This window comes from Centruroides vittatus, unplaced genomic scaffold (assembly GCF_030686945.1).
Source record: "Centruroides vittatus isolate TY-2023 unplaced genomic scaffold, ASM3068694v2 contig_1154, whole genome shotgun sequence".
Classification (NCBI taxonomy): Eukaryota; Metazoa; Arthropoda; class Arachnida; order Scorpiones; family Buthidae; genus Centruroides; species Centruroides vittatus.
In genome coordinates, this window is record NW_027120741.1 from 2,567,973 (window position 1) to 2,580,707 (window position 12,735).

Below are 12,735 nucleotides of genomic sequence, written 5' to 3' on the forward strand. Positions count from 1 at the left end.
CCTATTGGCATCCCAGTAACAATATCTGTATCAGATGTAACTAATTTTGACACGTTTCACTGATTTATTTCTATCGCATTAACTTAATTTCCCGAAGAAATCTGAAACCGAATAAAACACTAAAATAACTTTTATTAGTAAAGAAAAAAGTTTCCAGTTTTATCCTTAAAGAGGAAGGGAGAAAATATTTATATATTGGTTTTTTTAAGTTTTTATACACTTAACTAAACGTTTGGTCTGCTCTTAATATTACTTACCTAATAGTTAGATTTATTTCTCTCTTTTTTTAATCCTGATCAGAAGCTATATAATTTAGCTAATGCAAATATTTAATTATAAATATGGCATTTGATAAATCGTCTATTGAGCAGTTTTATATGTAAAAATATTACGTTAAAATATCTCCAGAAAGGTATTTTAACCTATTTTAATTCGGTAATTATTTTTTTTCTTATTTTAAAGTCCACACAGAACGTGTTAAAATAACATAAAGTGTTGTTAAATCTATATTTTTATTGTTTTAAATATAACATTCTTTTCTTAAAATAAAATATAAAATTTTATTTAAGTTATAAATTTCTGAAATAGGGAAATTTCGTGATGCTTTCAACGTTGAAAAACGCAATTTTTAAACGGTTAAAAGGGGGAAAAGTTCTTAATTTGAATATATAACATTCAACTTTAGTTAGTCGTCGTCTTTTTTTTTTATACTTTACCTTTGAGGAGAAAATTTGCTTTTAAGATATTTTCAAAAAATATAGGCCTATATACATTATTTTTTTTATATTTAAATATTCATACTTTATAAATTTCTCGCAGAAAAATTTACATTTTAATAATTTAGTAATGTCAATATCGTAAAAGTGTGATTTAAGTGTAAAATATTGGAAATTTTCTTGACTTCATAAAGCATATTTTACGTTAAAATTTACTAATTTTTGTTTTATTTCCTTATAAAGTTATTAGGAAATTTACTGGCGGGAAAAAAAGGAAGTTAATAGTGTTTAAGTATAGACAATTATATAGGATTTTGGGTCAATACCTATAGACCTTGAATGTAGTTCTGTCATTGTTATGATTGAGCTTTCATTGATCGTCGGTTGTCGTCACAGTCGTTGATACGTCGACCTCTAACCTAAAATGAGATTAACATCAATGTCGGGATCAGTAACACAAATCATCATCTGGGAAAGTTTTTGAGACATTCGTTTTGAATTAAGCATGATAGAACGCAATAAAAGCATTAAGAATGCGGAAAGAATATCAATCTGTTAGCTGATGACTCGCAACATTACAATTGGGAACAAGCGCGCAGCAAAACAGTTAACAGCTTAAATGTCATTAAAGTGGATAATATCTAAATTATTATTTAAGTTTAAATTTGGTATTTGCGTGTCGGTCGAAATATATTTTTTCTTCTTTTTTTTCTCGAACAGATATCTGTTTAGTGCGCATATTTAACGATGAAAAAATTCATTCCCTTTAGGAACATTATGCAGATCATGAAAGAATTACTCGAAAAGCTTCATCGTTTATTCTAGATTATATCTAGAATGAGGCAATTGACTTATTACTGTGATTTGATAAAAGATAACTTTGCTTTTGTTCCTAACAAAACTTCTCATTGTTCATTCTAATGGCGTTCATTTAATTTGTGTTAAATTTATCGCGTTTTATGATCGAATTTAAATAAGAGAGGATTTTTCCCTTTGATCTTTATGAAGGATAATTAGCATACTTTTAATTCTTGATCGTTATCGCTATTATTACAAAATTCGTCGTGCGTTATAAAAACTTCTTCAAATTTCTCCATAAAAGCTAAAATATAAGCTAAAAACTGTCTTTATTCACTCAGAAAATAAGCTTAATAATCATAACTTTTACTTGACGTAGAACGTGCCTGATGAACAATTAACTGTTCTACTTAACCATTATGTTAGTTCCGAAAGTAAAGCGACGAGCAATCACCTCTACTTATAATTGTTTATATGCTACCATTAATTTTTTTACGGTCTCAAAAAGATACAAAAAAATTACCTTAATAATGCTAATTAATGTATAACTGCAAATTTTAACAATTTAGTATTATTACAAAACACCGTAACGAGTAATTGCATCAGCCGATTTGTTAAACTTTAATATTTAATAAGTTAATTATAATTAATGTAAAAGAATGTGTTCCATATTTCACTCCGTTTACAGAATTTTATAATATATGTTGTTAAAATTACACGTCTCCTAGTTAATTTTAATCTTTATTTTCATCCTGAACTTGTATAGTAACGAAAATTTTAATTTATAATGGATGAATTATCCTTCGAATAATATTTGTTTCCCTTCTGAATTAATTGATATTACCACATGTGTAGACATGATAAGGAAATTAGGATTACTTTCCTAAATTTTGCATACTTGTATATCGATTACATTTATGATGTATTGTACTTAAAATATATCCCGTTTCATCATGCTTGCGGCTTATAAACCGCTTGGATATCTTAAAAAGATATCGAGTTTTGCCACCGGAATTATTGGTAATTCCTTACAAATTCGGTTAAAAGATTATTTTAAGAATATATTTTAATGAATCTGAAAATGAATTTAAAAAATACACTGATTAAGAATGTTAAATTGATATCTTTAAAAGTAAGTTAAGGCCGGAGAATGTAATGTAGGCCTACATGTGTAGTTCTTTGTTCTTAACTGCACATATACATTTCTCTGTCCTTAATTAATCTTGTTAGTTTTGATTAACATTAATAACCTATTTAACGGTTGATTGTCAAACAATTTTGCTAATTTAAGCTGCAGCATTGAGAATTATACCACCGAATCAATGTCGAACTGTATATCTAGAAGAAATAAAAGAGGAAGAGAAGTAACTGGCTTAAGACAATTAGAGAGAATAATTAGTGAGTTTTAAAAATTTCTAGATTTAAAAGCAGAAATGCTATTTCACTACATATTTTAAAAATTGCTGATTGCAGAAATAGTGCGAATAGTGGTTAATTATTATCCACTGATTATATCTTTAGAGGTTAATTGAAATCCTTCATTAAAATCGCGTCAATTGGTCGCAGCTGACTGAGATGGGGTTAAATTGAATGGTGACAAAACCATTTCTTTGTCATCTATCTATTGTTTCTGTCCAAAACATCTCTTTGATTGACATTATCATTAGACCACAGTCTGCATCGTAATGACTCGCGGAAGATCTAGAATAGCGTAAGACATCTCCACTATAATAATTAAACTTCCAACAAAAACATCTCATTAATCAAAATATGAATGGACTTTTGTTGTGTGATCGGAGAATGTGAATGGACTTATCCTCCAATACGCATAATAAACGCGTTATGTATTTTACTAAGTTTAAAATTTCGTCTAAGTTTCTCGCTGGAAAAGTTTGGTCACAGGAAGATAAGAGGGAGAAGAAAAAAAGTCAAAATGAATTTAGAGCCTATTCCTATGTATCATCAATACGATCGTAGTCGAGAATACACGTTGCGAATTGGTAACATAAATCCCGCAACCGAAAAATCGATGAATGATATTACTCGTGTCGACGAATAAAAAGTGAAGCTAAATGCAAAGAAACACGAACCTTTTTCTGTATTTTCAGCAGGGAAGAAGACTTTTATATTGACCTTCTATGCATTATACAACAATAGTGGAGTAAATTAGATTCTCTCACTGCTGGTAGAGGGCGATCTTGTCGTGTGGCAGTTAGGACGAAGGAACACACGAGAACACACGGATTAGAGCTGTGGCGAGCGACTTCAGCATGTTGACTATAGCATTGGTGCTCCTACTTTTAAGTAAAGGTGAGTGCATGCCAGATATCGAATGAAAATCTTCGCTTGTCGAGCAGATTTGTAGAACGAAATAAAGCCTTTCTAGCGTGAGTGTATCTCCTTTTTCAAACTTCTTCTAAATTTTAAATTTTGCGAGACCAAGTTGCGGAACGGATTAAACTGAAAGAGAAAGAATTTTTCTATAAACGCGTATATTTCTTTTTTTCCTTTCTCTTCTTGAGATTGTTTAAGGTATCGATTTACTTAGTAATGCTTTAGATAATAACACGATACAGTATTATCCGGTGTTTGAGATTAGAGGGAATCAGATCGAATTGGGATCGTGCGAGGTCCCAGAAGTCGAGTTGACCCTCAGGTGCAAGAAGTGATTTATCCACCGAGCGTGGAATGTAATTGGTTTGTGAAGTCTAACACCCGATCCCCGTCTCAATTCGCATTTATCAAGAATCACGTGGGTTTTAGTTGTCTCATCGCGAAGAGAATTCTCTCTCTTCTCTTTCCATTTCCTTTCCCCCCTCTTAACGGGAAACGTTTTAAATTCGAGATGCGAGTTGTGCTCGTAAAACGCATTGTTAGCAGCAACAATCTTATTTCGGCTTGTCGCAATGAGTGCCAATCTTAAATGTCATTTACGATTCCAATTTGCATTGGCGAGAGAGAGTTTGTTTTGTTAATGTCCAAAAATTCCAGCAACGAACGAAGGAGGAGGAAAGGAGGATTATAATTTTTAAAATGATAATAACATTCGGTTTTCTATAGTTTCCTTTAGTAATTAGAATTGTTTTTTCTTTTTTTTTTCATTTTTAGTTTTAATTTTAGAAATATTCTGAAAGTATAAATATAATTATATATTTTATAACAGGATCTCGTTAAATTTATTAACAAGAAATTTTATGAATCTCGTCCATTGAAATGATTTGGGCGGAGATATTCTGAGAGTTAGGTATTCCCAACTATTGACCCTTTTCTACCTGTACACAAGTTGGCCTTTTGTCTACCTATACTTTGCCATAAAAAAAGTAAAGAGATGCGGCAATTTCGGTTGATGTCCTTCGACCTTTATCCAATTCTTCACTATAATTACCATAAATTTTAACGCGTTCTGGTTTACGGCTGCATATTAATTTCTCATTTCTTGTCCTCATTTTCTACTCCATTCTTTTTATGCATCTTTATTATAAAGAATATATTTTTTCCTCATAAACTTGTTATTTTTACATATTTCCATGTCGGTATTATTAAATTTTTATTTTTAGACAATAGGAATTATCTGTTTTTCTTCATTTTTATATATATCAGTAGGTCTAACAGAATCAATTCACTTTAAAGCATCGAGAAGAAACAATTGTAAAAATTTTGAACTGATAAAATACAAAATCTAATAAAATCCTACCACATTGGTAATGTTATAAAACAATTGGCCAAAATGCTTTGCTTTCCTCAGGTTGAATGCCAAACTTTTCTTTTGTTCCTGTCCTCTTATCATTTTATTTTTATTTTTATTTTTCAACTTTAACTTGCGCGTATAGCACAAGTTAAAGTTGAAAAATAAAAAAATGAAACTAAAATAAAAAATAGTAGTAATACGGGCGCATTTATGAGGTGATACAGTGACCTACAATCAATAATAACTAGTTATTATTCACTTAAAGAAAGGGAAGTTTTCCGGTATAAATTCTTGGAAGTAGCATCAAAAAATGATTAATATGAATTTTTAAAAATTGTAGATATCGATCGGGATTATGTGAGGTATATAAATAAATCAGAAATTAAATTGTACGCATGAGAAAATCAACAAACAAAAAGCTGAAAAGCTCTTATGTCCAGTGATTAACTACCCGTATTGAATCACTCGGTCAATTTGTCCGTTCATCTAACCAGACAAGATGTACCATGGATAAGATATAACCGCTATTCGATGATTTCTGCTTGAAAATAGCAGCGATATGATAGATTGGCTTCGTCTTTCTCTTTAGCTATCATCATTAAGAAACGGAAAGGATCGCTAATATCTTTTACGAGAAATAGGTCTAAAATGTATTGAGATTTATTTTTATTTTCATTTTAAATATTAATTTTTCGATATTTCTAATTAGTTTAACTAAATAATTAATTAGTAGTCGTCTCCTATTGTTCTTTTAGTTATTAAGTATTTATTGCATTATTCTGCAAAAACTAATGCTAGTATTTTAACAAGATAAAATTTTCCTATACGAATGTATATATAAAAGTTGCAAGTTGAAAATATTTGTATAAACCCACTTTACACGCTCCATAAAAGAAAACTGGTAGACGATGATGGACATCATCATCTTAAGATAGATACCATCAAGACGTAGAAGTGTTCCACTTGAGAATCAAAAATATTCAGCGATACAAACTAAAAAAGAAAGAAAAAAGGGGCGAAAAAAAACGTAGGCATCGGGTAGCAAGACATCTACATGAAGTTGATCGACTGCAGTCCGCTATTCGTTTCGCTCTGCTACCCATCCTGTAATGGTTTACTAGTGACCTTATCGTGATGTATAGTTTGTTCGTTTTGGTTTAGTCTTCCATAGGAACAGAAAAAGAGAGAGAGACAAAAAGGTAACCCATACCTTGTGAAGTAAACAAGAAACTACCAAATAGTTTCCGGCAATGAAGACAGAACAACTCTTAAAAGTCGATCAATGATAAGACAAACTTTAACTAGGCTTTTTTTTTCAGAAAAGAATTTCTAACGACAGATGTAAAATCATTAAACTAAATTAAAAAAGAGAAAAAAACAAATCGAAAATGAATTTATCTAATTTTTTACGTATCATTTTTGTTGAAAAATGGAGGCGAGTGGAGTTTTAATTTCCAAAGAAATGAAACACGTCTGTTCAAATTGTAAAAAGTTGGAAAACAAATTGTCGACGGAGCCAGCTTCATTTCTTTGCAACGCCTCTATTGGCCACAGAGACCAAAGATCTAATTAAGCTTTATATACAGAAAAGAATAGGTGTATGGCGAACGATACTCGAACTGGAAAAGGATGGTAATTATGTGATTGCCAGAGATGGGTTTTAAGCGAAATCATCGTAGCAGATCATTAGTTACAGGGTAACTGTTTGATGATAGTAGGTGGCCATTAGATTTAAAATTTACATGCAGATTCTATGATAAATGACAGACTACGAACGAAATCCGATTAAGAGCCGAGATGAAAATTCTTTATCCTAATTTAGCAATGCGCCCGATTTTTACGGACGTACCATTGATCATTGTTTTGTCGATATAAATAATACTTGCTGATCTGATCGGGAGGATGGACTAGAGTACACGACCAATCATGAATCAATGGCGAATCCCATCTTGTACTGGGTGTGTCGAGTTTATGTGAGTCAAACCGAACTATCCCATTTCCCCTTGGTCTTTGGCTGACTTGGAAATAAAGCATTGTAACGGGCAACAATGTGCAGCTGCTAGACAATCAGAGACGAAATTTCCATAATTGGAATTTGTCCACTCCTATTTCGATGCTCTTCGGATAAATTGGCCAATTCGTACACAAAGTGTTTAACTCCTATTTTAAATAGCTTTACCCATTCAAGCGTTTATTGATAAGTAAAGAGGATTTGAGGGTATTTATTTCTTGACGATAAATCGAGTTCTATAAATTAAGAGAAATATTTCCACAATACTTATTTATATCGAACAACCGCATTTATTCCATGCTTTAAGAAGAAACATCATTTTTCAATCGAATTGGAAAATGTCATATTTCTACATAATAAATTATTTAATCGTTACAAATTGAGAAATTTGTGAATGTATATTTTGTTCTTCTTCTATAAATATCTCCTTACGTATAATGTAAGCTATATATTTTCTAGCTGTTACGCTTTGAATGTATATTCGAAACTTTATTAATCAGTAGCGGATCAACATTAATTTTTGTCCAAAAGAGTAATTAGACTTTTTTCTATTCTTTGGAACAAAATTTCCATGACAGGAGTTAAATTTGATTTACAACATTTCCTAAATATGCAATCTATAAATACGTATCTACAATCGTCAAACCGAGAGAAAGGAGAAACGACGGCATTGTTTTCTATGAAATAAATTTATTTAGAAACGTTGCATTCTATAAATTTATCTCTTACTTCCTTTGTTAAGAAATATCTCTAAATAATCCAATTTTGTCCCTATTCAGGTGAACGAACTCTTCATAATGCATCTACCAGAGATTCCTTCAACGAGTTGAAAATGGATTAGTTGTCGATATTAAGCAGAAAACTCTTGACAGAAATGGTGCAGCTAGAATATTAAAATGCTTTCAATTAGAACTCCCCTCGCTGAGATATTCAAATTTTCTTATATATGTTGATAAACTAAGTTAAAGACCGTGACATGGAGTTAATGTTAATATGCATCGTAAATACCAACAAGTTACGCAAAAGCTCAAGAATTTTTGAATGTAGTTGTGTATTTTACATATTCAGCATGGTTAAGTAGTTGTAAAGTACACTTGGAAGATATTCGAGGTGGATATATTTTAAATTAAGAGGAGGTAATCATAAATTTAACCCAACTTACATACTCCCAAGTGTACCATTTTCGTACTTTTCTAGTTACGCTCTCTTTTAAGAGCCGTTTCGACCACTTTAACTCCATCTTCTAAGTGGTAAAAATGGGGGAAAACTTCAAAGAAATCTATGCTTATTAATTCAATTAGGTGACAAAAGAGCAATCTTTTCTAATTTTTTACCTTGATAATTGTTTGTTTAACAAAACAGTGGAACGGAGATAACGCTAACTTTACAATCACAATATAATAATTTGTTTTTAAGATAATCATTCAATAAGATATTAAAGCTATAAAGGATTGAGGAGAAATCTGCAGGAATGAGAATTTACGACATACAAAACTGCATACCGTACACCGATTGAACGTACAAACAAAGGAATCTGTTCTTGCTTAATCTCTGGCAGTCACAAATCAATAAGAGAGACGGCAGGTGGAAAGACAGCTGGATATATTTAATGAACGAAATTTAATATGAACTTAATCTTTATCGGCAATTTTCTGAATAAGCCGAATTATATCACGAATAGTTCTCTATTCATGACAGAACGAATGACGTATATTAAGAAAGTTGCTATTTTCTTTCATGTGCCAACGTCAAATTTCGTTGTTTCATAAATTATTATCACACTATTTTCATTGTTTTAATATCGAAAATCTAAATCAGTGTAACACATTATCATTATTATTATTATCAATAAGACTTAACGTCATGTGGAATAAAATAAAATTATCAGTAGACACGTGCCTACCGATAATTGTATTTTATAAGAAGCTCGGTAAAAGTGAATAACTCTTCAGACATTTATTACACTAAAATTTTTACGGAGATTCATTAATTTTTTTGAGGGATTTTTTTGTAGAGATGTCGTAGAAGAAAAAGAGAATCTCCCTTGCAAGATGGCAAAGAGCCAAACTCTTGATGTTAAACTGTTATAGGTAGAAATGTATATGGTTTTGCAAACTGTAAAAACATGAAAGTGTAAAGTTTTATAAAGCATTCGGTATGTTTTAACGTAATTTTTACGTGCGAGAGATAATTTTTAAATTATTTCTTTAATGGCAATCAAGACTGAAAAGTATAAAAGTTAATTTAATAATCCGAAGAAGTAGATTAAATTTGAAAATTTATTTTTCACATATTCAATTGTGTTCCAATTTTTCTAACTTAAAAAAGACTTCCTTTTTTTTAATATTCCGTCGATATTTTTATTGCCTCGGATTAAAGTTTATCCGAAGACAATTGTCAACGAACAATAATTGATTAAGATGGAAGTCTCCCTTTCGAGTTTTTTTTTTCTAGCGCTTAAATAAAATGCAAGATATCATTAAATAATTTTTTATGGTCCATTTGTCTAAAATTAAAGAATAAATCCGTTTTGTAATTAATGCAATGTCTTGTTAAATTCTTTTATTTTCGAGACTTTTAATATTCTGACGATGAGGAAATTAAAAAAAAAGAAGATAAAAAATTCATTCTTTTTTTTTCTTTTTACTGATTTTTATCAGTTAGTTGCTCTTGTTTTGCAGAATAAATTTATTGATTAGTTTCATCATTTATTGTATTGTTTAATATTGTATAAAGTGTTACATCATTAATTTAAAACCGCTCGCATTAAATTTCGATAGACTAATTTCGTTTAGGAAAAATTGCAAACACTTAAAAATGGAAATTACAAAATACAGAAATTGTTGGGCTTAAGAAATAGCTAAGAGTATTTTTCTTTTCATACTGATGTATACACATATCTTTTTTTCCCTCCCCTTTCGTTATTTGATAAGCTAATATTTACATAATAATATTGTAAGTATAAAAAGTGACTGATAACCATCTCATTTAAATGTAAAAGAACTGAAACTGAAAATTGTTTGATAGATATTTTCCTCTCTCTCTCTCTCTCTCTCTCTCCTCCTTCTTTGCTTATCAGGCAAAGTTAGAAATCATTCTTAAATATATTTAGGAAATTTTGTAAATCGGTGAATAGATAAATAATCGATTCTGTAATTTACTCTAGATAAGATAAGATCCTGTATTGCTGGGTAAGAAAATTTTTATTCTTAAATCTTTAATCCAGCTCGAGTCTCGATGTAATTAGGGAAAAAATTTGTTCTGAATATTTGGAAGATGAAATAATAATAATAATAATAATAATATTCTTTAAATTACGGGTTGGATAAATATTACACAGAAAGATTTTTTCCTAATTGGATATTAGTTAAAGTTGTCTTTTTGGAAGATAAATTGATAAGAATCTATTTCTTGAAGTGAGCTCTACGGAATTTTTTTTTTCGGGTAAAGAAAGCAGATTTATGGTGACCGTTATGGGTAAATGTATCATGATTCTTTGTTATAAAAATTTACATATTATCTAATATTTTATAAGTACAACACCATAAGATGTATGTAGTAATTTTTGCGTTATTTATTATAGCAACGTTATTACAATAACTAAAACTCGGATTTTATGTTTTAAAGGTGATAAACCGAGTTCAATACGTCAATTTTTTTTCTTGTGAATTATATACAAGTAGTATAAGAATAACGGTGGAACGATTGAAATTTTCGAAAGAGTGTCTATTGGCAGAAGAGAATTGTGTGTCAGTAGGTAGATGAAGCACCTCAACTTATTGTCCACAATATATCAAAGCGGTGGAATGTTTATTGTTATGACTATTACGTACAATCCAAAGTATGATAAAACTGTATCCTGGAGAGTAAGGGATCGAAGAAGGATATAACAAAGAATCTCGAAGTGTGCGATAAATGGTTGTCTGATGGTAAAGTGGTGGTCATGTTTTATTGGCGATGGATGTGTGCAGATGCAGTTCTCTGATCTCTTCACTCGACTTCTTCAGAGCGGACTTAAGAATGCGACATTCCAAACCCTACAGCAGCCAAGTGGTCTCGATTTTCTACTGAATAATGACAGTCTTAAGTGTGAAACAACGCAGCTGTTTTTCTCGTAAAAGTTCGAAGAAAGATTGTTATATAGGTGACAAATATGTTTTTTATTATACTAACTTCTGTAATATTTCTGTTAAGTTCGCTTAACTAAATTAATATTTTTTTTTTGTCAAACTCGTTATTGTCAGCTAACTTTTGACTTTTACATCTTGCTCTTATTCTGTTTGATTTATTAAAAATCGCGGTTTTCAATTAAATTAGATTTTTTCGAGGGGGAAAAGACAACACTTTCTCTTCTAGCCGTAAATTTTTCAATAAAGAGTATCGAACATTTTTACAACTTTTCGAGCGTAAAACAAGTGAAGACATTTCTAAGAACAAAAATTTTTGAATTGAATATATATAAACTTATATATATATATACATATAGTTTTTGTTCTTATTCGTTTCTGTTTTGCTCAAACAAGAGATACTTGGCATTGTCATAATTCACATTTGTCCTCTGACAGCTTCATCGTATGTATCAGGTTCAAGTGAGGATTTTCTTAGTATCAAAGATAAAGTGATTGATGATGGAACCTATATCCGTACTAAATCCCTTTGTTTTGTAAGTTCGTATGTTAGAAACGAAGAAAAGAAAAAAGCCGAAATTTGACGTTGATTGATGATAGGAGTTAGTTTTAAAATACAAATTCAATAGTCCGTATTAGAGACCTTTTATTGTCAATATTATTATCACCTGGTCCTAAATTGCCTGTAGATTGATATTCATTACGATCTTCCGCCGCGTTACGTTTTCACAAGCCACACCAACTTCGATAAGATGTTGGATCTAACGAGAAACTTGCTAATGTATCCAAAGTAGTACATGCACGAACGATGGCTGAACTATCTTGGAATTAAAATTTGATCAATCGAAAGAATAAAAGAAGGTTTTCTACAAGCTTCGGCCAGCTTATTGTAACCTTAGAAACATCTGAAATTTGTGGACAATGCGACATATAGTGCGAAAATCGAGGCGTTTAGTACATTTAATGATCGAGTGGGTAGGTTAATTGCTAAGAGAGAAATTATCAGTTGTAATTGGTATCACAGGTAGGTTAATCGAAGGGTGCCACTAACATTCCCCTTTGGACGGGTTTGACCGTGATCTGACCACTACGTGACCACTTGACTATGCTGTTGTGTAAATTAGTTTCTATGCATTTCTTCCAACTATTTATAAATATGGAAAAACCGGTAATAGGTAACAGGATGTCATTTTTATTACAAACAACCAATTTCCTCCATTTAATTATTGAAACAAAATATTCTGTTATTAAATTAGTAAATCCGTATTCTGCTGGTAGTATTTTAAGCGGAAATAAGTGGGAAAATAGTTCATTGTTTGCTAAATGAATTTCATTATAATTATTACAATTGAATGAAAAAGTTTGTGTAAAACGGAGGAGTTTAAAAAAAAAATA

General features: G+C 30.6%; 1 protein-coding gene across 1 annotated transcript in view; it reads left to right on the top strand.

The window, feature by feature from the left end:
* The first annotated feature begins 3,649 nt into the window (after window positions 1–3,649).
* The window catches only part of LOC136978928 (synaptogenesis protein syg-2-like), a 43,323-nt gene continuing 34,237 nt past the window's right edge, over window positions 3,650–12,735 (top strand). The window contains exon 1 of the mRNA XM_067274766.1: window positions 3,650–3,824. Within this exon, the coding sequence (XP_067130867.1) occupies window positions 3,785–3,824 (40 nt within the window). The 5' untranslated portion in view covers window positions 3,650–3,784. The remainder of the gene's footprint in view (window positions 3,825–12,735) is intronic.